The following is a 27,873-nucleotide window of genomic DNA, read 5'->3' on the forward strand; positions in this document are numbered from 1 at the left end:
GTGTAAATTACTAATGTTCATTACTAAGTGGTATGACAAGGAATCTGTCCTCTTACCTCTAGATCAGTGTCGTTAATTAGCTTGCTGTATGGAATGTATGATAGCAGGATGGCTGTCTATTCTATTTGTTTTTGGTTTTCATTGTATTGTTAGGAATATTCAAGATTTTCTTGCAAAGTTGATGTGGGGCTTTCTGTAACAGCTAACATTATGATATGGCTTTTTTCTTTTTCCAGGTGGAAATACTGCCCTCCTTGCCTAGTGGAGTCCAACTGAGAGCTGTTGCGTTACTGCAGTGAAGGTCTGATTGTGTTCATACAGTAATCTAGGTGGGGGATGCAATATAATGCACATAATGTAATTTGCAGTTTCCATTCCTTTGGTTTTGCTTTTTTGCTGTTTTTGACATGATAGAGCTTGGGAACAGCTGCTGAGAAATGAAGTCTCCACCTCTTCTCGTGGCCTCACTCCTGGCATGCATCATTGTTTTGGGTTTCAATTACTGGATTGCAAGCTCTCGCAGTTTGGATCTACAGGTAACGTTACTATTGCTCTACATGTGGTCATGCACATCTGCAGTTGGCAAAGGTAATTCACAGTAAATAGGATGCTTGTGCTAGATGTGATGAGCTTGCTTTGGCTTGCTTTAGGGATTTTCACAAATACTACAGGGAAGTAGGGAATTCAAGGGGACCCAAAGCCCAAAGACCTGAGTATGGTACCTCAAACGTATGTAAACATTCAGCTGCTTTCTCCTACTTCAGTTTTTTTCTCAGAGTATGTTGAACTTGAAGTCCATTTTAAATCTGAACGAGTCTTTGTAATTTGCTCATCTTCCTAAATTATTTTTCTATATTGCCATTTCAGTGACTTCTGTTGCTCAGTATAAAGAAAGATCGACCCATTTCAGTATATGCTGGATGAGTAACATGCACTTTCCCACTGTGGGCAAGGAAAGCTAGCTTGTTCAGATACAGTTTCTATAAATTTGAATTTGTATTTCTTAGAAATTGTTCCTTAGAAGGCGTTCAAGTCCCATGGAATAATTACTATTTTGTAGCTCTTTTGTTTTGTTACTATTTTGTTTCTCTTTGCCTTTTGCTATTGCTTCCTCAGAGTCGGATCATGGAGCTGGAAGGCAAGGTCCGCAGGGCAGCAGCAGAGAGAGGTGCCGTGGAACTCAAGAAGAATGAATTCCAGGGAGAGCTGCAGAAGCAGCGAGAGCAAATTGATAAAATACAGTCCTTGCATAGCTTCCAGATGGAAAATGCCAACAGAGCACATTGGGAAGAGAAGGTAGGAACTCTTATAGCTACACTATTCCATGAGATTGTGATTAACCATTATACTTTGCAGTAGAGTAAGGTTGCTCCAGCTAATGAGGGTTACAGTTAGTGTTTGTGTGACAAAATATTTGATGTATAAATTATCACTGAATGCAGCTTATAGCCCTCAAAGTGGTAAAAGATTTGCTCAGGTGTTTGTAATGGAGAAAAACTTTAATATAAATGTGTTAGAGGGAGGGAAAGAAAGAAACAGAAGTAAGCTGAAACCTGCATTTTTCTTACTGCACTGCATGAGGTTTTAATTGTGAAATATTAGAAGCTAGTAGTGATAGCACTTCTGAATACCTTTGCCTCCTATTGTTAGAGCTACCTTGGTTTGACCTCTGGCTTTCTTTCCTGTACGCTGACATTTTAAAACTTCAGGAAGAGAAGAAGCTGCGCTGATAGATATGATTGTATTCCTTTCCCAAGTAGTTATAAATGATTGATGTTTATTTCTAAATGTATTGTAAATTTTGTGGCCTCCAAATCTTCTGCCTCCAAAACTCAGTAAAGTGAGAGACGTTTGATTAAAAAAAAAAAAACAACAAGTTATAGTTTCGTTGCTTATATTTTAATGTGTATAGGTGTTAAAAAGATACTCTGGGATATTCAGATTACATTCAAGTGAAGAGAATCATAGAATTGTTTGTGTTGGAAGGCACCTTTAAAGAACATTTGTTCCAGCTCTCCTGCAATGAACAGGGACATTGACAGCTAGATCAGGTTGCTCAGAGCCTGATGCAGCCTGACCTTGAATGTCTCCAAGGAAGGGACATCTACCCCCTCTCTGGGCAGTCCCCAGTCACGGGGAACTTTACCTGACTGCCCTGATTTCTCCAGTATGACGGAGAGTGACTTGCCAGTTAAGTCAGCCAGTTCCTCAGTGCCTTGGGTAGTACCTCATCACATCACAGAATCTCAGAATTGTAGGGGTTGAAAAGGACCCCTGTAGATCACCAAGTCCTTGGAACATGCTAAAGGAGGCTCCCTACAGCACATTACACAGGAAAGTGTCTAGATAAGTTTTGAATATCTCTAGAGAAGGAGGCTCTGCAACTTCTCTGGGCACCCTATTCCAGTGCTGTAACCCTTCTAGTAAAGAAGTTTTTCATCATGTTTGTAGGCAATTTCTTATATACTTCTTTGTCCACACTGCCACTTGTTCTGTCACTGAGCACTGTTTATAAGAGCCTGGCCCCATCCACTTGATTCCAATATAGGATCCCCCCTCTGTCTTCTCCGGGCTGAACATCCTGAGGTCTCTCACGCTCTCTTCATAAGGGAGATGCTCCAGGCCCCTCATCATCTTTGTGGCCCATCTCTGGACTCTAGGAGATCCCTGTCTTTCTTGAACTGAGGAGCCTAGAACTGGACTTAGTACTCCAGATGTGGCCTCACTAGGGACGAATAAGGGGAAAGGATCACCTCCCTCGACCTGCTGGCTACAGTATTCTTTATGCATCCCAGGATACCATGGCCTTCTTGGTCACAAGAGCACACTCTTGGCTCATAGTCAACCTGTTGTTTACCAAGACACCCAGGCCCTTCTCTGCAGAGCTTCTTCCAGTAGGTCATCCCCTAAACTGTACTGATGTGTGCAGTTGTTCCTCCCCAGGTGTAGGACACTGTACTTGCTCCTATTGAACCTCACACGGCTCCTCTCTGCCCAGCTTTCCAGCCTGTCCAGCCAGGTCTCATGAATGGCAGCACAGCCATCTGATGTGTCAACCACCTATCCTGACTTTGTATCATCAGCAGACTTGTTTAAGGTGCATTCTCTCCCTTCATCCATGTCACTGATGAAGATCTTGAAAAAGACCGGACCCAGCACTGACCCCTGGAGAACACTGCTAGCTTCAGACCACCAACAGGACTTTGTGCCACTGATCACAACCCTCTAAGCTTTGCCAGTTGATCAATTCTCAGTCTACCTCACTGTCTACTCACCTGTCCCACACTTCCTGAGCTTACCTATGAGACTGTTAGGAGAGTCAGTGTCAAAAGCCTTGATTTTTGCTCAAGGTACACAGCATCCACTGCTCTCTTCTCACCTACCCAGCCGATTGTGAATAGAAGGCCACCAGACCAGTGATTTCACCGTGGAGAATCCACACTGTTACTCTTGATAAACCTCCTTCTCTTCCAATTGCTTGGAGATGACATCCAGAATAAGTTGTTCCATCACTTTCCTAGTGACAGATGTGAGGTGGACTGGCCTGTAGTTTTCCAGTTCCTCCTCCTTGCCCTTTTTGAAGATTGGAGTGACATTGGCTTTCCTCCAGTAGTCAGGCACCTCTCCTGTTTTCCACATCCTTTTGAAGATGATTGAGAGTGGCTTGGCAATTACTTCTACCTGCTGATTCAGCACTCATGGCTGTATCCCATGGGGACCCATGGGTTTGGGTTTGTGCGTATTGAGTTTGTCTAGACAATCTCTGACCAGATCCTTCTCAACCAAAGGGAAGTCTTCCTTTTCCCAGACTCTCCATCTTCCTCATTCAGCACTGGGCCCACATTTTCCATCATCTTCATTTTCTTATTGAGATACAGAAGTGTTGTCCTTGGACTCCTTCACCAGATTCAATTCCTAGTAGGCCTTAGCTTTTTTCGTTGCTTTCCTACATGCCATGACAATGTTCCTGTATTTCTCCCAAATGGGCAGACCCCTTTTCCACATCTCGCAGACTTTCTCTTCCATTTGATTTGTTTCTTGAGCTTCTTGCTCATCCATGCAGGTCTTCTGCTCCATTTGCCTGATCTCTTACTCTTAGGGATGCACTGATCTTGGGCTTGGAAGAAGTGGTGCATGGACTTGTGGATGTTCAGATTCCTCATGTGATTTCTAAGAGAGTCTTCTCCTTTGATGCAATAGACTTCTTTCACCCAGGCTCTGTCTTCAGATTTGGAAATGTGGGAGATATGAGAGAACTGATGACTGGTGAAAACTGATGCAAAAAAATTGTTGAGTTTCAGCTTTATTCATGTCTGACATCACTAGATCTCTTGATTTGTGTAGCAAGGATGATACGTTTTCTTTGTTTCTTTTTTCTAACCATAATTCCTTTATTCCCATTTGTCAGCAGATTCAGTTCAGCTATGCATTGATGTTCCTAATCCCATCTGTGCATGCTCAGACAGCATTCCTCAATTGTTCCCAAGATGTGAATCACTCCTTGCTTCCACTGCTTATGCGTTTCCTTCTTTCTCTTCAGTTCAGCCATAACTGAATATACAGTCAAGATGGTCTCATGTCTTCTGTACCTGATTTCTTACACTTGAGATCAAGAGCTCTTGTGCTTGAAGAAAAACATCCTTGAGGAGCTGCCAACACTTTCCTGCTCCAGTGACACAGAAGGCTGTTTCCCAAGGGTTTGCATTCACAAGTTCCTGAAACAGGAGAAAGTTTGCTTTTCCAAAGGTCTTCACTTTGCTTTGCGATCGTGAATGCCAGGAGGGGTTCATGTTTGATATTAGGAAACATTTCTTCACTGAGAGAGTGGTTGGGCACTGGAATGAGCTGCTCAGGAAGGTGATTGAGACACCATCCCTTAAGGTGTTGAAGAAGCTTTGAGATGTTGTACTAAAGGGTGTGGGTTAGTCGGGAAATAGTGGTGGTAGGTAGATGGTTGAACTAGGACTAGGTCTTTTCCAAATGAGATGATTCTATGATTCTGTGATTTTTATCTTGACCCTCCAATAATGAGACTATCTGTGTTGGTGAGCAACAGGCCCAGTGAAGCTCCTCCACTGGTTGCAGTATCTACCACTTGGATTAAGAAAATTGTCCTTTAAGTCAGCTGGATGCTTGCTGAGCTTCTTCTCCAGCAGATGTCAAGGTAGTTGATATCCCTGATCAGAATAGGGCCTGTGATCGTGTGTTTTCTGTAGCTGAGGAAAGAGCAATTCGTTGATGTTCTCCTCCTGATTAGATGGCATGTAGTTAACACTGACATGAGGTTTCCTTTGTTGTCTTGGCCTCTAACACTCACCCATAAGCTCTCAACCTGCCTATTATCATTTTTCAAAGACAGTTGTACACATTCAATCCTTTGTTTTACACAGAGCACAACTTCAGTCTCGTCATTTCCCTGTTTGCTTAATCATTTCTCAATATTCAAACCTGTGGTCGCTTCTCCCTTCTAGTGGCAGGCATTGTTACTGTATGTTCTGGGTATTGTTTTTTTTTACCGTCCTCTTTGCAATTACCACTGTTTGCATCTCAGAGTCTAATTTGTGGTTCAGGAGTGCTTGGTAAAACCCTTCATTCTGTTCTATCATGTTTTTGCATTCCACATGCGTCCTGCAATTAGCAGAGAACATTTATGAGGGGGGAAAAAAAATTTCAAAAGGCAAATGCATTTTCTGCTTCTTTTTCACTAGTAGAATTTCCTTTACCAAGGTAAAAGAATTTCTGTATGTCTACCAACATACTGAAAATTCCATTGATAGCATGATGGGCAAATATCAAGAGCTAGTGAGAAGAACTCAACCTAAGTCCTAAGAAAACTCCATGGATGGAAAAGTGCTTTCTTTTGCCAAGAGCAGTGTGCACTTTTTCCTTTGAATTACCATGGTACTAGTCAGTTGCAACTGCCACCACACAATCATTTTTTCTTGTGGTAGAGTTGCTTTTATTCCTTTGAGTTTAGAGGAATTACTGTTTATCAAGTCTTGCATTTTTTCCTATAAAAGTCATAGGAAATATTAAAAAAAAATCAATCTTGTTATGTGACATAGGATGAATATGTTATTTTGGGGAAGGTTTAGAGAAACTTATGAAAAAATCTTGCCTTTGGTGTCTCTTAGAACTTCTGCATGAAAGAGTCATTACAGAGATGAGAAAGACTAATTAGTGTATTCACACCTAGAACTGGAAGTGTCTGTACACTCACTTATCAAAGCAATTGTGAAGCCATGTGACGTAATATTCACAGAATCACAGAATCACCCGGGTTGGAAGGGACCTCAAGGATCATGTAGTTCCAACCCCCCTGCCTAGCAGGGCCACCAAACATACACATTCAGATCAGGTTGCCCAGGACCCCGTCCAACCTGGCCTTGAACACGTCCAAGGACGGGGCATCCACAACCTCCCTGGGCAGCCCGTTCCAGGGCCTAACCACTCTCCTTGTAAAGAACTTCCCCCTAACATCCAACCTAAATCTTCCCTCCCTCAACTTGGATCCATTTCCCCTAGTCCTGCTGTTGTCAGCCCTTTTGAAGAGTTTACTCCCCTCCTGCGTGTAGGTTCCCTTCAGGTATTGATAGGCTGCAATGAGGTCACCCCACAGCCTTCTCTTCTCCAGGCTGAACAAGCCCAACTCCCTCAGCCTGTGATAGGGGAGGTGCTCCAGCCCTCTGATCATCTTAGTCACCCTCCTCTGGACCCTTTCCAAAATCTCAATGTCTTTCTGTACTGAGGGCTCCACACCTGGACACAGTTCTCCAGATGGGGCCTCACAAGAGCCCAGTAGAGAGGGACAATCACCTCTCTGTCCCTGCTGACCACCCCTCTCCTGATGGAGCCCAGGATCCCATTTGCCTTTCGAGCTGCCAGAGCGCACTGCTGGCTCATGTTCAGTCTCTCGTCCATCAGGACCCCCAGGTCCTTCTCTGCTGAGCTGCTCTCAAGGACCACTCCACCCAGCCTGTACGGGTGCCTGGGGTTCTTCTGGCCCAAATGCAAAACCTTGCACTTAGCTGTGTTGAACCTCATTAGGTTCACCCGAGCCCAGCCCTCAAGCCTGTCGAGGTCCCTCTGAATGGCATCCCTTCCTTCCACCGTATCAACCGCACCACTCAGCTTGGTGTCGTCAGCAAACTTGCTGAGGGTGCACTCAATTCCCTCATTGATGTCATTAATAAAGATGTTAAAGAGCACCGGTCCCAAGACAGACCCTTGGGGGACACCACTTGTTACCGGCCTCCACCTGGACATAGAGCCATTGACCACCACCCTCTGTCTGCAGCCTTTCAACCAAATACTGTTACTGCAGGGCTGAATGGTCAGGTAAAAGTTGCAGAATGGCGTAGAAAACAGCAGTGGGTGGAGGAGCTGCTCCTCAGGCTGCAAACATATGACATCTGCATTACCTGATTACTTGGCGTCAGTGATGGTTACAATCAGTAGGGCAGACTGGAGAAGCACCTGCCCTCTGCCCCATAAGATTTTTTTCTGGCTCCAAATTGTTCCAGAAATAGTTGCTGCTGGAAAACACTGTGCCTTATGGTGCCTTTATGTTCCTTTGGCAGCTGCTGTTGAAAGACAGGATGTTGGACAAGGTGGGGCTGGGACTAGCATAGCTGATCTTAACCTCTTAAGTGCATTCTCTTCCATCATCCTAAAATGCAGGTGATCAGTAATGGAATAGTCAATGAAGTTTGCTGTTGGAAACCCAGGAGCTGATGCTGTAGGAAACATAGGTATAAGTGGTGCAATGGACTAATTTCCTCTTCTGTTCCATGTGACTGGAGAAGAACAAGTCTCGGGAGGCTGAAGGCTGGAACGAGCATGCGAGTCTGTGCGCTTGCGCTTGTTGTGACATGTGAACAGACATCCCACACAGTTGTTTGCTGCCCAGATCTGCAATTTAAGAGTAGGGAGAGCTGTTTTACTGGAAAACTCTATTTGTAAAAATTATGCCATAAGCAAGTTGGCATGGCATCTTTTACTCTAAATTACAAGTGCTCTTGATACAGCCGTGGTGGTGGAGGAGGAGAGCGTAGTTTTCCTCACTAAGGACCTTAATCTGAACATGCTCTCCAGGGTCAGAGATTGTATGACAGTGGGATGTGAATACAGCAAAAAGCTGTTTCTGAGCTTTTTTAGTGTTTGTATTTAAGTATCTATGTGCTAATGTCTGTGTTCTGAATTCACATGTATGTACATGAATGTGTATGCATACACAAACACATATTCTTGGTTTTTGGCTCAATGGATTTCAGTGGAATCTGGGATACCTGGGAGGCAGATAGTGAATGCAACGTTTCTGCTTATACAAAATTCATTTCTTTAGCTGAACTTTATATTTTTCCTTTCTGGAGATTAGCAGGGAATGTTTACCCAGTCCAGGAGGTATGAATGCAAATCTAAACCCTGAGTGTCTCAGCTCTCTTTCCAAGTTAACACAACTGTCTAAATGTAACTAAACAGGTCTTTACATGACAAGCAGGATTTTGCTTAATTTTCACTGTTGTCCTTAAATAAGAAAAATGAAAAGGCTGTTAGGTGATTTGTAGAAGTGATTGGTTTGTGTCAGAAAGCTTCCTCTTTTCTGGGGTAAAGTTACAGAGCCTCTGGATATAGAAGAGTAGTACTTAGCAAAAGTAACTCTTAAATTAGATTTGAGACCTGTCTTAATTTTACTTTATCTCTGATCACTGCATCTTATTACTTTGATTATAATATGGATAAGGATATGGTCATAATACTGATCATATGATAATTATGCCACTAATTTAGTTTTGTACTAAACTAATATACCAGTAATATACATTCCAGGTTAAAGTAATTCTCAGAGACAATGTGACTATCACTAGTTACATCTGCCTTCTTTTCTAGTTCAGTCTACCTTATGAACAGGGGTACAGAAGGAAGAAGATTCTTGGAGTGTGAAATATCCCATGGTCTCACCATCCATTGAGGCAATGAAATCCTGGCTAATTGCTCTCAGAATTGTAGAACTGTAGAATCATTCAGGTTGGAAAAGACCTTTGAGACCATCTAGTCCAACCACCAACCCATCACTACCATGCCCACTAACCATGCCCTCCAGTGCCACATCCACTCGGTTCTTGGATGCTTCAGGGATGGTGACTCCACCACCTCCCTGGACAGGCTATTCCAATGCTTCCCTACTCCTTCGGAGAAGAAATCATGTTTCTCTCATGTCTGAGTATGTATAAAACACTTCTGTCAGCAGGCTTCTTTTAAAAAATCTGTTTGAATTATTGAGGATTTAGCCAGTGGCTTCTGGAAGTCCATACAGAAGTAGACTGAAAAGATCGAGAGGCCTTACAAGAACTCACAGCAACAGCAGACAAAAAGTCAGAGTGCAGAGGGGCTGTTTCTAATCCATAAGCAATTTCCAAATCAGAACAATATCCTTCATGGTTGTTATTCAGAACTCATGGCTTCTGGGTTGCGCACACCCACAATAGTTTTTTGAAGAGTGGAGCAGCAGAACAATGCTTGTAATCTGTTTCATGTTTAATTCTTAGAACATGCTTTTGCAGTTTGGATTTCTGTAATTCTTCCCAAGTGCACATCTTGCTTTTTTGTTTGCTGAAAGAGAAGTGCCTGGCACTGTTGCTTGATGTCCTTTAACGCTTTTCACAGCTGTTCTCATCGCTCCCCCGAGAAGGATCTCATCTCCCAGCTCAGCCTTCTGAGACAAAACACCTGCTGGCATGCGGAGTGTAGGCTCTGCTCAGAAGGAGTGGCAGTGGCCAGAGGGAGAGAGAAAAAAGCCTTCAGTGGAAATAAGGAGCTGCTTATGTATGCTTGTTTTAAAGCAGTGTTGCACCCAACAGCTCTGAATACTACTTTACACTACCAGGTGTTGGGGTTCTAATTAAACATAGCAGTGTTTACAGAAGTCCTGTAGTGTAAGGAGTGTTGTCTCCAATCTGCCTGCTGCTGCCCCACAGCTGCAAACATCATTTCTTCTTCAAATTTTCAGCTGCTTTTCCTGCTGAGAATGTAAGGAAGAAAAAATCTGATTTCTTGGTGGAACTAATTTCTGTAGGAATTTTTTAAATGAAGAATATCTGCTCCATTCAAGCTCAAGATTTTTTTCAGGTTTCTTCAACTGAGGTGCTTCTACTGAAGTATTTATGAGCATTTTGCACAGGGACCAGCCTAAAAGAGAAATATTTTCATAAGGAATCATTTTTATGAAATCTCTTTTTTTTTTTTCCTTACATACTGATATGTGCTTAGCCACAAATCTGATGCCTTGGAATGAAAAAGGCTCTTTGTGGCTAGTTAAAATAGTTCCCACTTTTTCAAAAATTATTTCAAAGTGATGAAAAAGGAGACTAGAAAGACACGAGAATTGGAGATATTTAGTGCCAAGAATGTGGTGGTAGAGAATGTCTTTGCAGAAACAGAGAAAGACATTTTTATGTATCATTAAGACATGAACAAGCCCTCATTTGGGCTACTGGCTTGGAAGTGTGCTTGATAAACTGCTCCTTTTGTCTGCCATAGGGACGCAGATCAGTTTGCATTGGTCGTGATATAGCTGCCCATCTTCTCCCTGCTTATTACAAGTACTGGTTTTATGAGTTTCTGCATGTGCAAGCCTCACCCTCCAGCTTGCTGTGTTCCCAGCACTTTGTTTGGGAGGCTGGACAGCTGAAATCTGCTTCTGTCTCAGAGCTTCGATTAGTGATACTGCTGCTTGCTTTTTTCTCCTCTTGAGAGCTGTGCCTCATGAGTGCCAAACCCCTTTCCGCTGCTTTTAGCTCTGAAACAAATGTTTATTCATGTCAGCTGCTTTGCTGTGCTATTTCTTTTTCTGTCGCAGTCTCTGGTAAGTAGATACGCTATTCTTGGTTAGTGTTGGAAAACAGATACATCAGTGTGCTGGGTCTGGCTGGTTTTATGGTGGTATCAAAAGCCATAGACAGCCATGCTGAAGGAGCTGGGCTAGTAGCCCCCCCAAGAGAGTGATTAAGGAGACTGTTAAGACACTGGTCTAAGTATGTGTTTTAGTGCACGTATGTAGCTCAGGATATGTGTTCAAAATACGTGTGCTTTGGGATGATTTATCTCAATGCCACCATGCAGGTATTTCTGTTTGTGTTCTTTTTAAACCTATGCTTTTAACGTTTGTGCTTCTAAAGTGGAATACGACTTACGTAGATATTCTTTGGTATACGATATGTATCTCTGGCAGTTTTCATTAAAATATTTTCTGTCCAGGTGGAGCAAGGTCTTTTTTTTATCACTGCTGGTAGCTGTGTGGCTTTTGGTTTGGTTTCTGAATATCTGCTGTCCGTAACAGTGACCCCAATCGGGAGGCTGACTGTTCCTGCCTCATAGTGACAAGGATTTCTGTGCAAGGTGTATTGCAAGCACAACAATCTGGCTCTATTTACAGAGTTACTCCCGTGCTCTCACAGATTGTTTTGATATGGTGAGATACTGAATTCACCAAAACTGAATAATCACTGTCAGGGATTATAGGTATTGTTGTTGCTGAATGGGATTTAAAATGTAAATTTCCTCTTAGGTCTGAATTTCAGTGTATGTTTGCTGACTGCTTCCTTGCAGTTTGAAAAATATGATAAAATAATACCCGCCTAATTCCCAGATATGAGGCAAAGATTAGTTAATGTTTGCCTGGCAGGAGGAAGAATTAAAAGCCTGAAGCTATTGATACAGTTAGGTAGGGAGCTGGCATTTGGAACATTGCCCTGTAAATTACTGAGCACAATATCCTGCTCACGTTAAACAGGTGGCTGGACTTTTTGTGATTCCTTCCTGGATTCTTACCCTCAAATTCAGAGAGATAGATGTGGCACTGCCAATTGGAAGTTTCATTCAATTTTGTTTACGTGGTCCAAAAGATTAAGATCTATAATTTTTTATGCTTTATATTTTAAGGAGAATTTTCCATGCCTAAGGTGCTGAACACCCAGCACTTGTGTGCTTTACAGTCAAAATGAAATAAATGGTTCTAGTGATGGGGGCATTCACTAAAGAACAGTAAACAAACAAACGTAAATATGTGTGAATGTAAAATGGCTGTAGCAAACTACAGTACTTGTTCTTCTATTCCGTTGACAGTTTCTGGTAATAGCCATGGTTGACTAACCCCAATAAGGGAAATCTTGATCATGATGATCATGGAGCAGTCTCATTAGGCTGAGCAGGCAATAGCAGCGCTTTACATTTCCATTGAAACATAAACCTCCTTTCTGCAATTAAGCAGTGAAAACAGATCCAGAACCTTTTTTACCTTGTCCTTTGAGAACTGAGAAGGAGAGGAGTTGATTGATCCTAAGTGTGTTGCTTTCCACGTTGTTTCTCTTTGTTTCTTTTCAATGAAGGATCAAGACCTTTCCTCTTGATATTTCACAACAGTGTTCATGGACTGATGGCTTGTATGGAATGCTGTAGGAATATTTCTTTTGTTGAGTTGAAAAAGACTGCCTCTTTGTTAAGACATGAACGACCACTTCTTGGAACTTTTTAAAAGGTTGACAAAAGACAAACTTACCCCTCTGCTCTGTGTATGCTTGGATTAATTGAACACTTCCCTTTTAATCAACTGGTACTTATTAGTGTTAGTCTCCAAGAAAATAGGTGTTTTTCTTCAAGGGGTAAATACAATGAATCCGACCATAACTATTACCATGAGATTAAACCAGGATAAAGCAGCAAGCAATTTTAGTAGCGGGCTCTTTACATTCCTCCTGCTTTTGTTTAAAGGTAGTGATATCTTTGTACACTCAGAAATCTGAATTAAAACAACTCTTCGTTGGTTTTAATAATAAGTCTCTAGAACAGTGAATGAAGTTTTTATTTTCATCTGTAACCCAGCGCTTATCAAGTTAAAAATCCTATTACTAGTGGTTTGATTGGTGTTATTTATAATAGTAATGGTAACCCAGGGCCTTTGCAGTTAAAACATTGTTTTCTGTTTTGCTCCTTATAGGCAGTGCTGATGAATAACATCACAACAAATGAACGATTGATCCAGAGTCTACAAGGTAGAACATAATACCTCCCTGAATCGCTCTTTTTTTTTCCTTTCTTATTTTTCTTTTTTAATATGCTGTTTTTAAGACTTGAGCTATTCCAGTGTCTTCTGAAAATGCTGCCTTTCTCCAAGCTGTGGGGAATGTGCAGGAGCTGCTGTGATTTCAGTTCTGCATTTACACAGTTCTGGTTCAGTGAACTGTCAGTCTGCATATGCCTCAGTACCAGAGGGATTTGTCTGTATAGTTCTTGCTATAGACTCCTGATTCTTATCTGCTAATGGTATAAAAACAATGCAAAATAAAACTAGCTTATTAATGTATTGTTAAAATGCTTTTAATTGCACTTTTTATCACATATGCTTGCATTCCTCCCTGAGGTGTTTTGGTCATGTATTTTAGCATCAAGATAATTAGCAAGCTTGTATTAAACAAAAAAACATAGTCTAATTCATTTCAATTCATGTTGGTGTTCCAGAAGTGTTCTTAACAATGTATGCCCAGTATTCTGAGGAAGAAATCTTAAGTTCTATAAACAAGCAAATATATTGTCAGTTCTTCTGATGTCTTCATAGAAAGCTTTCTGTCAGGAGGCATTTATAATGATGAAGCATGATAATGATGCTTCAGATATTAAAAAAATGCAGAGAATTCCAAATCATAGATTCCTGAAGAATGTAACAGTAAACTCTGTGTTACTCAGGAAAGAATTGTAAACACATCTTCTGGTAGCTAATCAATGTGAATGCTATTTCACACCATGTTCTGATAAATCTCTCTCTCTCGTATACCTGATGGCTTCTGGGGCTGAAACCTAGTAGACAAAGATTTTATAAACAAGCTAGAATATTCCTTGTAAAAAAAGGAGATCAAAATCTACATTATGCAGCTTCTGTTATTCCATTCAGCTGAGAGGATATTTGGTCTTACTGAATCCTGTGCATCTTTCATTTGTCAATGTAGAAATTGTCAGTGCATCTGCATGCAAAATGTAATGAATGTGAGAAATGGATAGAGCTAGTGTGCTTATAGCAAGGTTTGCTATCTGATATATGTGTTGTAATATTTAGCTAAATATATGTGTACATTTTAATATATATTTTAATTTTATTATGATCAGAACACTTGAAAGAGTTACAGACAGAGTATGGAAAGCTGCAGCTGGATGTTTACCGATTTCAGAAAAACCAGACTACCCTTCAGAGAAAATTCTCATATGACCTGTAAGTTCTATCTGAACAGTGCTTCCGGAGTTGTAAGTGATTTAGTTATAACCCTAAGAATTCTTGTGACAGCTGTAGCACTATCAATAGATTATTCCACCATTTTAAGGTGGAAGTGACACCGCATACGTCTAAAATTGCTCAGAGTTAATCTTGGAGAAGAGCATACGCCTTGCAATGAACAGCATCTCAATATCCATAGACTTCCTCTACGCTTCTGGATCTTCCTTCCAGTGCAGGAGGAGAAGGGTAGCTATATTCTCATTTCAGAAGTGGGGGAAACTGGATCATGAACAGGCTAAGCAATGAAGAAGTTTAAAAACTTAAGATATAGAAATACTTTTGAGAGGCTATGCCTCATGGAGTTGTTGGAGGCCAAACAGGAAGCTTCTGTTAGAGTTATGGTTCTGCAGTGCATTTCATACTTATCCTTTTTTTTTTTTTTTTGGTTGAAATTTTTCACTGAATTGTAAGGCACAGATTGATGAACAAAAGTACCTATCAGTATATGTACCCTACATGTATACCCTAAACATATTTCTGCTATTTCAATTTCTCATAGGTTCTTTCTGCTTAGTAATGTTCTTGTCCCTCAGCTTCTCCCCTTTTGTGCTTAGGTATAGAAAACTGTTACTCTTTCAAAAGAGATGAATCAGAATTCTAATAATTAAGGACTTTTAACATAAAAGGAATTTGAAGATATAAGTTTGTACCAACCTTTTATTAAGCTGAATTACACTTACATGCCAACCAAAGTATTTTACCCCTCAAAGTACACTACATCTTTGACACAAATGAGTCATAACATAATTGGGACTCTTGGACATTTGTTCATCTTCTTTGCTAGCTAGATAAGAAGGTATCTTCCTAGATGGCTGAGGTCATCAAGAGTAACTGAATTCATAAGTGAATGCATGTGCTGTACAATTGTGCTCCACATGAGAAGTAATCGTTGAATTATCGATTGATAAACGTGTGTAGAAAAGTGATACAAAATTGTTGTAGTAAATCTGACATCTGAAAACTCAGGCTTATTGTCCATGAAATATTTTCAAGTACATCTCATATATCTGCAGAAGATTAGATCTGGAGGGATCAGCTGCAGGAGGGAACAGCAAGCAGAGTGAAGAGATAAAGTTATGGTGATGAAATCATACTCCTTGGATGGGTTTGCCAGGGTCAGCGTGGATGCCAACAGGACTGAACAGGGATTAAGCAGTCAACTCGTCTGCCTTCCATTAGTCTTTAAAGCAGATGCACCATATTCTGCTGTCTCTCCTTGGTAATCCACAAAAGCAGCTCTCAGTTGAGGAGCTACACAATCTTCATGAGGTTTGCTTTATAGCACTTAAAAGTTCATTTATGGTAGAAAGGGATGCTAAACGTGTGGTACTTCCTTGGACTTGGAATTGTATGGATGAGAGTATGGCACTCAAGTGGTATCAAGTACACTTTGCCTAGCAAAAAAAATCAAAGAAAGAATTACTGTATAATTGAAATTTGCTTTTTTTCAAGTACACAAACTGCACATTTTTAGTCAGTTTGGCTGTTGTGCTGTAGAAGACAGTGATAAAATTGTGCGTGCGTAACACCTAAGAACAAAATTTAATATAGGAGGTACAGAAAACATACGTTTTCCTCAGGTTTCATCACAGCAGAATTATTTTTTGAGTGAGTCTCACGTTTTCAGTTCAACAGGCAGCAGAAAGCTGTGTGAGCGTGCTGGTATCAGAACTACTCAAGGTCCATCTGTTCTCTGCGTAAGCTTTTCTTTCCCTACATCACACTGTGTCCCACACAGCTGCCTCATCTGATTTGCTAGTCACTAGGTCTCAGAAGGGAGTAGAGGAGTGTAAGGTAATAAAACTAAGAAGATAATAAAGTAGGGAGGAGCAAAGGAACAAAAAAATAATTTTACAAAATGAAATTTTAGGAGACAGTTGTGAACATGGATGGAAGTTTGCAACTTCTCACTTGTTCATGTTCTTTCCAGGTCACAGTGCATCAACCAGATGAAGGAATTAAAAGAACAATGTGAAGAAAGGATAAATGAGATATCAAAAAAAGACCGTAATGTACCACAGATCAAAAAAAATAAGGACTTCTTAGAAGATTCAAAAAGAAGCACCCAGGTATGATAGGAGTAGTTTATCGTAAGTCTTTTTCCCTGTGATTCTTAAGAGGTTCTCCTCCTCCTTTTTGCTATCTCCAGCTAACATTATTGTGTCTCATTAAACTTTTCAGTACTTTCATTTGCATTGGTTGAATGCTTCTTGTTTATGTGAAATTGAGTGAATCTGGGGAGAGAACAAGGCATAGATCCTGGAGAGGTCTTTATTGTTCTCCTTATTACTGTCCTCTGAGACAGGCAGAATTGGAGAGGTGATAATGAGAGAGTGAAAGTGGTGAGAAGCCGTTTCAAGAATATTTGTGCTGCTGAGCTTTGGCCCACAGCTCCTTTTGACTTTGTTAAAAGACTTAATCGCTCTGTGTGTTGAAGTAGTATGTTTAAAGATGAGGATAAATTTACTATCAATCACTTCAGAATAGCAGAAAGCCTGAAGAACAGTCCTGTAGCCCACAGCTCTTTACCTGGGACTTTGGGGTTCAGCTGTTTATCGCAGTACCGTGAGTTTCCAGAGGAATACAGATTTCAGTCTTGTACAGCAGGAGTGAGAGTTTTGTTTTTTTTCTCTGGATCAGAGAGCTGCAGGAAGTGTTGCTGTGTGTAACACAAACAGTCTAGTGGAATAGCATGGGCTTGCCACATGGGTCGGCCCTGTGCCAGCAGCGGTGGCTGTGTGCCCACCCACTCTTTCTTCCTGAGCTGTGGAGGGTGGAAGGAATGCTGAGAAAAATAAATTTCATACAATTGTCTTGTCTTGGCATGTAAATTATTGATACTTCTTTAGTAAAGTAGGATTAGATCTGGGATAGGACTTGAGTAGTTAAGCTTGCCATAGATGGCCATGGAAACAGGCAGCAAAACCCCCATATAAAGAGGCAACTAATATATTATACTTAAAATAATTTAATTTAAGGTGCCTCTTTCTTCAAGACCACAAGCCTTGTGACAGAAACTTTAACATGTGATTGCATTAGAGACTATTTGAAAGGCCAGCTTTCATTGCAAAGGCAAAACAGTTTTGGTAGTTCCTGCCTTCTGTTATATGAGTGCTGCTAGAAGAATGAAGCATTAGAAACAGTGAATGCTATTCTTCTTTTCCCTTTCTTCTACAGGGATAGTTCTTGTTTGTCTGAGTAATTTTTGTGAAGTGTCAGATAAACAAAAAAATAACAAGCTCATCATTTGGACACAGGCGGGAAGACTTTATAGAGCAGATGTGTCTTGCTTGATTGAATGATGGAAAATACAGACCATTGATAAACTTCATATGGGGAAGAGCATACTAAAGAGATGGGCAAGTGAATTTCTGATATTGTCTTGCATCAGATTCTCATTAACATTACTCATACCAGATGAGGTCTACTTACCAATTCCAGAAGCTAGGAAGTCTTGCATTCTTCTCCAACAAGTCTCATGTCTGAAGTCAGTGTTTTCTCAAAGGCTACAGGTTACATGTCATTCTTGTTATCTACAGATGGGTTGGCCCCAGCTCCAAGAGCTGCTGATAGTGCTTCAGGCAAAATAGTTACCTTGTGTTACCTAATGTCTATGGCAGTATTTCTTACGTCAAGTTGTAATTTTTTCAGTTATTTGTTTGCCAACGATTGCAACTTTTGCATATGCAAAGGCTGAGTTACTGAGTCACTGTGTATGTTTTTAGCTGGAATGATTCCCATTTTTACAAATCACAGTGGCTCAGCTAGTGTGATTTCTTTTTTTTGTGCTGAGTTTCTGAAATGCACATACTTATGTAATAGAAAGTTCAATATTAAAATAAATCAGAGAAAGGAGGTAGGTTGTTGGTTAGTTAATAAATACACAGCTATGCTTATAGTTTTGTCTTTTGAGTACTGATGTATACTTATACTCCTAGGTTGGGAATGTAAAATGTGTCTATTAATTTATCTTTAACAAGTTTCAGTTATCTTTTCAGACAGAAGACCAACCACTTCAACTTGTAGCATACACACGCTTTCATTTGATGTCATCATTAAAAGTTACTGAGTTGAATATGTAAGATAATACAGCTTAAGGCTTATTGCATATCTAATTAAGAGCTGAATTGTTGCTATTAATTTCAGGCTTGATATTTTTACAGAAGTATGTGTGCCCCAGCATAAATTGGAAAGTAGTCTCATCTTCAGACTCTAGAGATTTGTACTGCGGAGACAGTTATGTCTAAAAAAACCAAGAGGAATATTTAAATATAGTACCTTTATGTTTTAATGACTGAAGAAAGACAGACTTCTTCTGAATACCCTTATTGCAATAACTTTACTAAATTTTCTGTGGTAGTAATTACTTCTCAATCTGAGGTGTTAAATTGTCTATTGTTGATGTTAGACTCAGAGGTGTTGACCCAAGGTCTTTAGCTCTCCCTGGCTTTAACTGAGCTTAAGCAATTTCAAAATAGCCAAGTAATCAGTGACCAACACATCCTTTTCAAGTTTAGTTTCTTGATTATTCAGTCACTTATTTCTGCAGACGTTTTACCAAATGATCACATGAAGATTTGGCAACCTAGTAATTTATTGACCTGCTTAGGACAATAAGCAGTTACAGTTTACCAACAGCTGGAAAAGGAAGATTTTTGTGCATGGTGTGACTTTCTACACCATAAAGTTTTTTTCCATACATTTTTTTCATTTTTTCATTTCAGTTTTTAATTACTGATTTGTGTAGTGCCAGCTATTTAAAAAGTCTCTCTCTGTAGGTCTGTACACTTTTCTCTCTGCATCTTTGAAAAGAATCATCATAGAATCACAAAATGGCCTTAAAGATCACCCAGTTCCAATTCCCTGTGCCATAAACACTCACCAGATCAGGGCTGCTCCCCACCAGATCAGGCTTTCCAGGATCCCATCCAACTGGCCCTGAATGCCTCTAGGGATGGGGCTTTCACAGCTTCTCTAGGAAACCTGTGCCAGGGCCTCACTGCTCTCTGAGTATGGAGCTTCTGTCTAACATCTCAGCTTAATCTCCCCTCTTTTAGTTTAAAGCCATTATCCCTTGTCCTCCCACTATGGGACTGTTTAAAATGTCTGCTCCCTCCTGCTTGTAAGCTCCCCTCAAGTACTGGAAGGCTGTAGAGAAATCTCCTTGGAGCCTTCTCTTCTTTGAGCTAAACAAGGCCAGTTCCCTCAACCTTTCTTCGTACAAAGGTGCTCCAACCCTCTGATCATCTTACTGGCCCTCCTCTGGACCCTTTCCTACAGCTCCATGTATTTCATGTGCTGGAAGCCCCAGGCCTGAACACAGTAGTGCAAGTGAGTCCTCACAAGGGCGAAGCAGAGGAAGACAATCCCCTCTCTGTCCCTGCTGGTCACTTTTCTTTTGTTACAGTCCGGGATACTGTTGGCCTTCTGGGCTGCAAGTGCTGGCTCAGCTACAGCTCACATCCAGATTCTTGTCCTCCTGCAACCTGGATACATGCTCTAAGCATTAATCAAGCTGGGCACTTTGTAGTCATTTGTCTGTCAAAACCAGACATTGTACTCTGTTTTTTTTTTTTTTTTTTTTTTTTTTTAATTAATATTTATGCTGGTATAGGGCAACATGGGCTCCAGGCACATCTCATGTTCAGTTTTTATGTGAACTGAATTAAGATAGCTATTGAATGCTAATATGAGTAAAGACCGCATAGAGAATTGTAATTGTTTAGGTGAAAGATCTTCAGGTTGGTGGATAATGTTTCTATGATTCTGTGACATCTTAGCCATTAATCTTTAATCAGATCTGACAGGTCAGAGTCCAAGACCAGTCAAGTACCAGTATTCAGTACATCCTTAAGTTTGGTCTTCCTAATAATGTTGTCTAGTTGTTGATATTTTGTTTTTTTTTTCCTTCTCTAAAACCTACATTCAACATTTATTCCAGTTCTGGACAGCCATGATTGGCTGATTATGCCCAAACTCAGTTTACCTGTTCCTGCACTAGCAGCAGTTAATGCCATCTGTTTTTATTGCTCTGCTGTCCCTGATGTGGTAGCAGGGGTACAGTAATGTGTGGTGCTATGATTCTGTGACCCTTGCTGAATAACAGGAAACACTAACCAAGAACAGTATTCTCAGCTGGAATTAGACAGAAGGAAGGGTGTTAGATTCTTGTAATGTTGTGTGCTGTTATGTAGAAGCATTGCTGTCTCAGGATTTAATGGTACTTCCATCACCACTAAAAATTTCAGTTCAATTATTTGAGTCATTTAGATTTCTTTTCCTCCACTGAAGTCTGACTAAATTTCAGCTTCCAAATCCAGGACTGAGTGTTCAGAGCAATGTATGTCTGTGTGCATTCACTTTACAGGCTGATGGTCAGCTGTCAGTTCCAAAACAACCTGAGTTCAAGCAGACTGATTTGGAACAGCAGAGAGCCAATAAAGATGTGCCAAAAGCAGTGCCTACAGTAAAAAGGACAGATGTTCTGCAGCCTAATGGTGAGATAAAATCATTGGTATCTTAGCAACTTGAGTAAGAAAGTTTGCAACTTAAATGAACACTAAAAATATTTTTGTACCCAAGAAGGAAAAAAAATGACAGCAGTGGACTGAATTGTAATAAACTGTCCTTTAGCTGCAGTAATTTGTCCAAGTGTTTTTTTATTACTGCCATTTCTGCTGGTTCAGCTATTTTGAAATTGATATGTTGCTTCTAAAGCAAAATAAAAATGCTTGTAATCACTTGTTTACTGTTGAGAAAATATTTTGCTTTTGCATGCAAAAGTTTTTAAGTATGTTTTGAATTTACTTGTTTAGTAAGTTTGATACATCTAGCCCACTGCCCCTGCCTATCTAATACCTGAAAGTTTAGCATTAGGCAAACACGTTCCTGCGCTTGCTGTGTCTCAGTGAGCAAAGTGGGTAATCAGAGATCAGATTAGGTAAGCCATGGTTGTTTTTGGCATTCAACTCTCACAAGTATTGACTTGAATGGATGTCCCAGTGTACTAGTCTCACAAAGTACTGTGCATGTGAGAAATCCAACTTTCTATTACATTACTCTTTTGTTCTATCTTTAATAACAGGCTTAGGAGTAATTTTAGAGAACTAGCAATTCCAAGCAACTACTCTGTTTAGTATATTTATTTGGGTGAGTTTTATCCTGGCATTTTTAAGCTGAAAGTGCAGATATATGATATGGTAATGCCTGCTGAAAGCAGCAGCCCACCTCTGCATTCTCTCCACACCTAAAAGTGAGAACAGGCTTCATTTACTTGAAAGTCTGCCCCTGTATCCACTGTGTCCTGAGCTACCTTTGAACACCTGATCTGTTATATTATTAATAACAAAGCATGATGCTCAGACAACAAAGCATGATGCTCAGAAATCTGATGCTTACATAGCACACTGGAAGTTTTAATAGAGCACTGCTCTGTTTCACCTGCCTAACATTATTATTATTTTTTAACTCCACATGCAAACATTTAAGTAGGTAGCAAAGTGAATCTGGTGATGGTGGATGCTGGACTTGGCAGGTTTTATACTTCAGCTTTCATACTCAAAAAATATGGACTGGACCGTCTTCTATCTTTCTCCTTGAATCTGATGTGATTAAAAGAAAAATAAGAATGGAATGTGAAAAGTGAAGCAATGTCTATTCAAGGTTTTCAACTTATGCTGCCACTGAAATATTTTTTCTTTTTTCTTTTTTTTTTTTTAATTTGGAATCATCAATATAATTCACAGAAAGAGCAAACGGCCTTGCTGCCATCAGAAAAGAGGACTCCAAAGCAGAAGAGGAGAAGCTCTCTGTTGAACTGAAACATCCGCAGGGTTTGGATATGGCTGACACAGGCCGTAAGGAGATGTCCCCTGAGTCAGAGAAAGAACTGAATCCAGCTGAAGATGGAAAAAACATAGCTGAGCAAGAGACACCCCAGCTAGCTGCACAACAGATTGCTGAGGAGGAGGTGGAGAGGGAGCAGCTCCTCAATTACGATGTTAAGCAGGGTGACTCGCCTCCTGGACAGGCTGGTTAGTAACACCTTGCAGACTGCAAGAAAGGGAATAAAGATGTGGAATTTCTGAAATTTCTGAAGTTGGCTAGACTTAATGCAGGGCTTCGTAAGTGTTGGTGTGAGAGGCTAAAGATCAATCCTCAGCACCCTTTCACAGTCCAGTGGGTAATGACAGAGGCTTCTATTTGTGCAATGAGGAGCTGCCAGTTTGGATTCCTGTGTGTCACTGTTCTAGCTGTTCTGTCCTTCTCTCCATTGTCTGCACAAGGTGTCTGGGGACTGCACTCTCAGAAACCTTTCAGTACTGGGGCTTAGTAATATGACATGTTTGGAAAGGATGCAACATACTGTGCGTACAAAGCATCGATGGGTAGAATATTGTGTAGATTGTCATTTTGAAATGGGTAGCTATAAACTATGTTGGCATGAATAAAACTTTGCTTGAGACTTCAGATATCTGAAGTTCATTACTGTGACTCAGCAAAACTGCAAATTGAAAGTCATTGGCAAAGGTGCCAGTTTTTTGGTTCTACCATGTGTGACCCTGTCTGCACCATGCTGAGTATTGATGTGATGTCTAAACCTGACCAGAGTCTGAGCCAAGCAACTTGAGGAACTCCATCTTAGGTGCTCCTAAAACTGTGGTCATTAGCAACTTTTCCATGGAACAAAGTAGAATTTTCTTATGCAGTAGAAGCTTGCAGCACTATGAAGGATCAGTTTCTTGCTTTTCCCATACTCATTCCAGCTTGTCTTCCATCTTCCACCAGATTATCCCAATTACCTCACTACCAGCTCTTCTGAATGGGGAAATGTGTCACCCCTCTTTGTGTAGTAATGCAAAGTAGAATCAGTAGCATGGACAGCAAACAAGAAGTAGTACTGTTTATGTTCTCTAATCCAATGAATGCATTTATATAATGCATTATTATATGATATTAGTAGAATAGATAATTTGGCAAGGATAAGTAACCTGTCTCATCTGCATTGCCAAAGTAATACTTTTCCAACTGCACCAAAGAGATACTTATCAGAGCAGGCAGTTCTCCAAGGAGATGTGGCTATACAAGCCAAATGTTTCATTTTAACTGAGGTATAGAAAAAGCAGATAGTGAAATCATCCAACAACTGGTACAAGAGAAAGCCCTGCAGTGCAGCCTGTGGAAGGTCAGTGTTCTCTGAATGCAGGAACAGCACAATATTCTCTATGCTTGATTGTTCAGCAAAAATAATATACCTTATGATGTGGATTCCTTTGGTTGTAGGGAAGCAGATGTGGACTTCTACGTTCTGTGAGCATTCTCTGTTTTTCATTCAAAGCTTCTTTTAAAAGCTTGAGACAGTTAGGCCTATTACTGGAAAGTATTTTTGATGTTCTAAACATGTACAAAATAATGCTAAAATTTTTCAAGCCTTCTTCTAATCAGTTGCTGTTGAAGTTTGGTGTTTTCTTCTTCTTGAGAACCAGAGACTCTTCTTTTAACTGGTTATTATGGTTTCTCTGTCTGACTAACTGAAAAAGTAAAGGTAGGGTTCTTGCAGTCAGAAGTAATTTTCTTCTGAACAATCTATACTAAGAAATTTTAAGGTAGTGAAATTTGCTCAAGATGGAGCCATGTGGGGCAGGACAGTGTCAGAGTGAAGAAAACCATTTATAGAAAACCACTTTTAAGGCCAAGTTAGTATATTCATATATTCATTTCATGCCATCTTCAGAGCTTTATTCATTGCTGGACAAGGCAAAACAAGGAGAGGCTATCTGAGATACCTTTCAGAGGAAGTGTTAATGCATTGAAAAGCAACACCATAGTCAGATTTTCAGTGTAATCTTCAAGTTTTACTCTTCTAAGACTGTCACTTAATGTATTCTGAAATTTCTTAATGCTTTTTTTTTGTCCACTGGACTTTGTTACACTTCCAATTCCCAAAGATTGTTATCTAGCTTTTAATACAATGTTGACAGCAAAGGTTTTCTATTCTGAAAGGAAAACATTAAAACTCACTCCCTAAACAGAAATTCATTCACTAGCAAAATAAATTATATCGTAGATTTTTTTTGCAGTACTTATTTTGTGCCGTGTAAAACAAATTAACTGTAATGTTTTTCCAGACCAACAAGCACGTGAAGCATTGAATGAGGACAAAGATGTTGACTACAATTTAGATGAGAATGAAGCTGAATCAGAAACAGACAAGCAAGCAGCACTTGCAGGCATTGAAACTGGTAAATAAATAAAGAATATTTTACTGGAAGCACTATATGCTGCAAAGTACTGTGATGATTACTTTGAATTTTATACTTTAGCAGATTCAGATAGGTAATTCCTCTTTGTTCCCCAGTTTTCCTACTGTTTTGTATGATGTGTTGTTACATAGCATTCCTGAAGCTACTTTTTAGTAAATGGTGGAGAGGGGGAGTGTGTGCAGCCTTACTGTTCAGCACTAACAGTCCCTTCAAAATTTTCTGGATGAAGACCTATCACTCCTGAATTTTAAAGAGATTTCTGTGCCTTTTTGTTTCTTCCTTATTAGTTCAAAATTCTCAAGAAAAAATATGAAGAACCACTTGACCAAACTGGAACACATCAGAGGCTGTGAACAAGGGAAATTCATGATGCATCTTAATCAACTCTTCCTATAAACACAGTAATGACCAGAGCAGTGATTTAAGAATGTTTGATTATCTTTTTGAGGCTTTGATAAAGGCTCAAATGAAGTAGTTTGTTGTGAAGTCTTAGTACTGTTTCAGGGTGAAAAAATTATATATCTCAAGACTTGTTTTAAGGCAGTGTGACCTCTGCAATGAGACTTTTCTTCCTCCTGATTATAAAGTAAAAACCAGCTAATAAGCACTGTAGTAACTTTGAAGTCAGCTGACTTGTGCAGTCATGCTACAATAACATTATGCATGGATTGGTGGTAGGTTGGAAAGAGTCCTCTGGCAAAGATGGAATTTTCTCCTGACCAGTGCAGTAGAGAAATCCTCACCCTAGTTTTCAGAGTGAGGAGCTAACTTACTTTGGCAAAACATGGGAAGCATGAAAAATGTCCTGTGCTGCAGTCTGCCCTCATGCCAGTTCTGACACCATTTTACTGCAGTGAGGGTGGACCTTAGAGAGGATGATTGTAGTTCTCAGATATGACATGGCATTATATATTTTCCTTTATTTCATAAATGAAACTTCTAGCTTACATAATCTGTACCAGGAATGAATAGCTGTCTTGGTTTTATTCCTAAGTTTTGCATTAAAAATAGATTCTAGTAATAGAATATTCTTAAGAGATTCTCCTTAGCAGGAGTGTATCCTGAAAGCCTTACTGGACGTCTCTTCACAGGATTAGAAGTGCCACTAGCTTATGCAGACATCAGTCAGACTGACTCCTGAACTTGTGATGAGACGAGCCTTCAGCAGGGGTGTGCTACTTCTGCCATCCCTCTGCTGGAGCAGTATATTTCACTGAAGAGTAGAAAGGAAATGCCTGCCTTATGGAACAGCAGATTCAGCTGTCAAAAAATGTCTTCTCTGCTGGACTTTTGAAGGAGGCGGACCAGGTTGTGCATTTTATCGCCCACAGTTGAAACAGTAGTTGATGTGAAGTGCTGCGTCACACACCATTATCGTGTTGTGGGTATTCTGTAATCTCTGGATTTTCTGCAGCTTGTTGAACTAGTTCACTCTGAACTGCCAAAGTAAGTTAAGCCTAGAATGGCTGCCCCTGACACACCTTTTGACTTCAACTGTCACCTTTGTTGCTTGTAACCAACTGTTTTGAAGATTGCGTTTGTGTCTGCTTTTAAGACCAGCCCCCACGTTTGGAGCAGTCTCCATGACTGTGAACCAACAGCCACATTGATAGTATGGGAGAAGTCAGACACAAATGACTTCCTAACCAACAGTTTCATTTAAGAATACAGACATTTATCATGGCTTCCTCTTAATGTACTTCATATCATAAGTTATAGATTATCATTCTTTAATGTGTTAGTTAACTACTTCTGTAGCTTAAAATGCCTAAATGTGCAAATAGAGGGCTGTTTTTTTTCTTTGTTTGTTTGTTGTTTGCTTGTCATTCAGCAAAAGAAGCAGGAGCCATTAAATGGTGCCTGGTCCTCCTAAGTCCACAAATGGTTCACTGACAGACAGACTTGCCAAGTGTGACATGAATTGAGAGAAGAACTACCCTCTGTTACTGAGTTATGGGTTACTGCGTATTATCACCATGTAAGTCAGATTTTACTGTGCTGACTATTGCAGTCAGTAATAACAGTGAAAGCAAATATTTTTAAGCAGTAGAGGATATATGAGCATTTCTTCTAAATGACAGATGTTGGAAAACTTGGGGATATTTCTGTATTGCTGATTCTTTATCTTTTGTAAAACATGGTATGCTTTGGCATCAGAATGTTTACATGTATTCAGAGTAAAGTGAGCATGATCTTAGGACTTAATCTGTAAATTGTTGTTTAGGTGAGACTAAGTTAATCAGGAATTTCTGATTGCAGAACTGTACATTTTAACACTATGAAATGTACAGTGAAATGCTGTATTCAAGTTGAATGAAGTACTTTAACTTGAAACTGCTAAAATCCTGAATAAAACCCACAGTTCTTTAATGTAATTAATATATTGCCAGAGAATTCTTTTAGAATTAGAATAGTCCAACTGCCTGACCACTTTAGGGCTAACAAAAAGTTTAAAGCATGAGGGCATACCCAAATGTCTCTTGAACACTGACAGACACAGGGCATCAACCTGTCTAGGAACACTGTGGCAGAGTCCAACCACTCTCAGGGTAAGGAAATAGCTGGCAGCATTTCTGTACAGTGCCTAAAACTTAGTAGGCTTCTTGGTAGCCAGCTAGGTGGCTTCCAGTAAACACGACCTCCTTTTTACAAAGCACAATTGCTGTACCTCTTACAGTGGAAGGCTGAAAACCTGTGTAAAAGCAATGTTCATAGACATAGCGGAATAATGCCCTACTCTCAGTGGCTTCAAGTGCTACAAGAATGTACCTGGGATCATAAATTTTTAATAGACAAGGGACTGTTGTGTCTACTATATGGAACTTTAAAGGACTTGATGTAGTTGAACAAAACAAGATTCACTTGGAACTGTGATTAACAAAATGTTTATCACCAAATTTTTTACATGCATGAGGGTGGGGAAGCTGCTTGTCTAATTTTTCTGGGCTTAAATTAACACTTGTCCCCATTGTTTTTTAAAAACAAAGTCTGGTCCATTTAAGTACGCATTTTGAAATAAAAACAGTCTTCTCTAATGTCTGTTACTTTATTCTGTGTTGTTGATATACTTGTAATGTTAATGGAAATGGAAAAGATGATCGTTCAGGTTTTTTGAGTTCTGTGAATGTTGTAGAAGTTACCTGGTGTCTCTCTTATTTGCTGCATCTTTTGGAGAAATACAGAAAGCTTTCCCTGAGCCACTGGTATGCAGTTAAACATTGTGAAGACTGGAAGGATTTCTATAATTGCTTACAACAAGGCAGCAAAAGGCAGATGAATTTTTAGTGG

The 27,873-nt window shown here is 40.0% G+C and overlaps 1 protein-coding gene across 1 annotated transcript; it reads left to right on the forward strand.

Moving 5' to 3' along the window:
* GOLM1 (golgi membrane protein 1) lies at window positions 1-27,620 on the forward strand. The gene is made up of 10 exons (XM_052701600.1): window positions 1-301; window positions 415-536; window positions 1,117-1,296; window positions 12,995-13,049; window positions 14,158-14,260; window positions 16,254-16,392; window positions 20,691-20,820; window positions 22,069-22,356; window positions 24,451-24,564; window positions 24,873-27,620. Exons 2-10 carry the CDS (start codon window positions 438-440, stop codon window positions 24,896-24,898), a joined length of 1,134 nt encoding a protein of 377 aa, XP_052557560.1. The 5' UTR covers window positions 1-301; window positions 415-437; the 3' UTR covers window positions 24,899-27,620.
* Window positions 27,621-27,873: the final 253 nt, after the last annotated feature.

This window comes from Tympanuchus pallidicinctus, unplaced genomic scaffold (assembly GCF_026119805.1).
Source record: "Tympanuchus pallidicinctus isolate F22 unplaced genomic scaffold, pur_lepc_1.0 scaffold4, whole genome shotgun sequence".
NCBI lineage: Eukaryota > Metazoa > Chordata > Aves > Galliformes > Phasianidae > Tympanuchus > Tympanuchus pallidicinctus.

Bases quoted from the DNA above. Each gene is read 5' to 3' on its own strand.
- GOLM1 (XM_052701600.1), top strand. From the start codon at position 438: ATGAAGTCTCCACCTCTTCTCGTGGCCTCACTCCTGGCATGCATCATT. The intron at 14,261-16,253 runs GTAAGTTCTATC...TGTTCTTTCCAG, and splicing joins AGAAAATTCTCATATGACCT to GTCACAGTGCATCAACCAGA. The intron at 20,821-22,068 runs GTGAGATAAAAT...TATAATTCACAG, and splicing joins AGATGTTCTGCAGCCTAATG to AAAGAGCAAACGGCCTTGCT.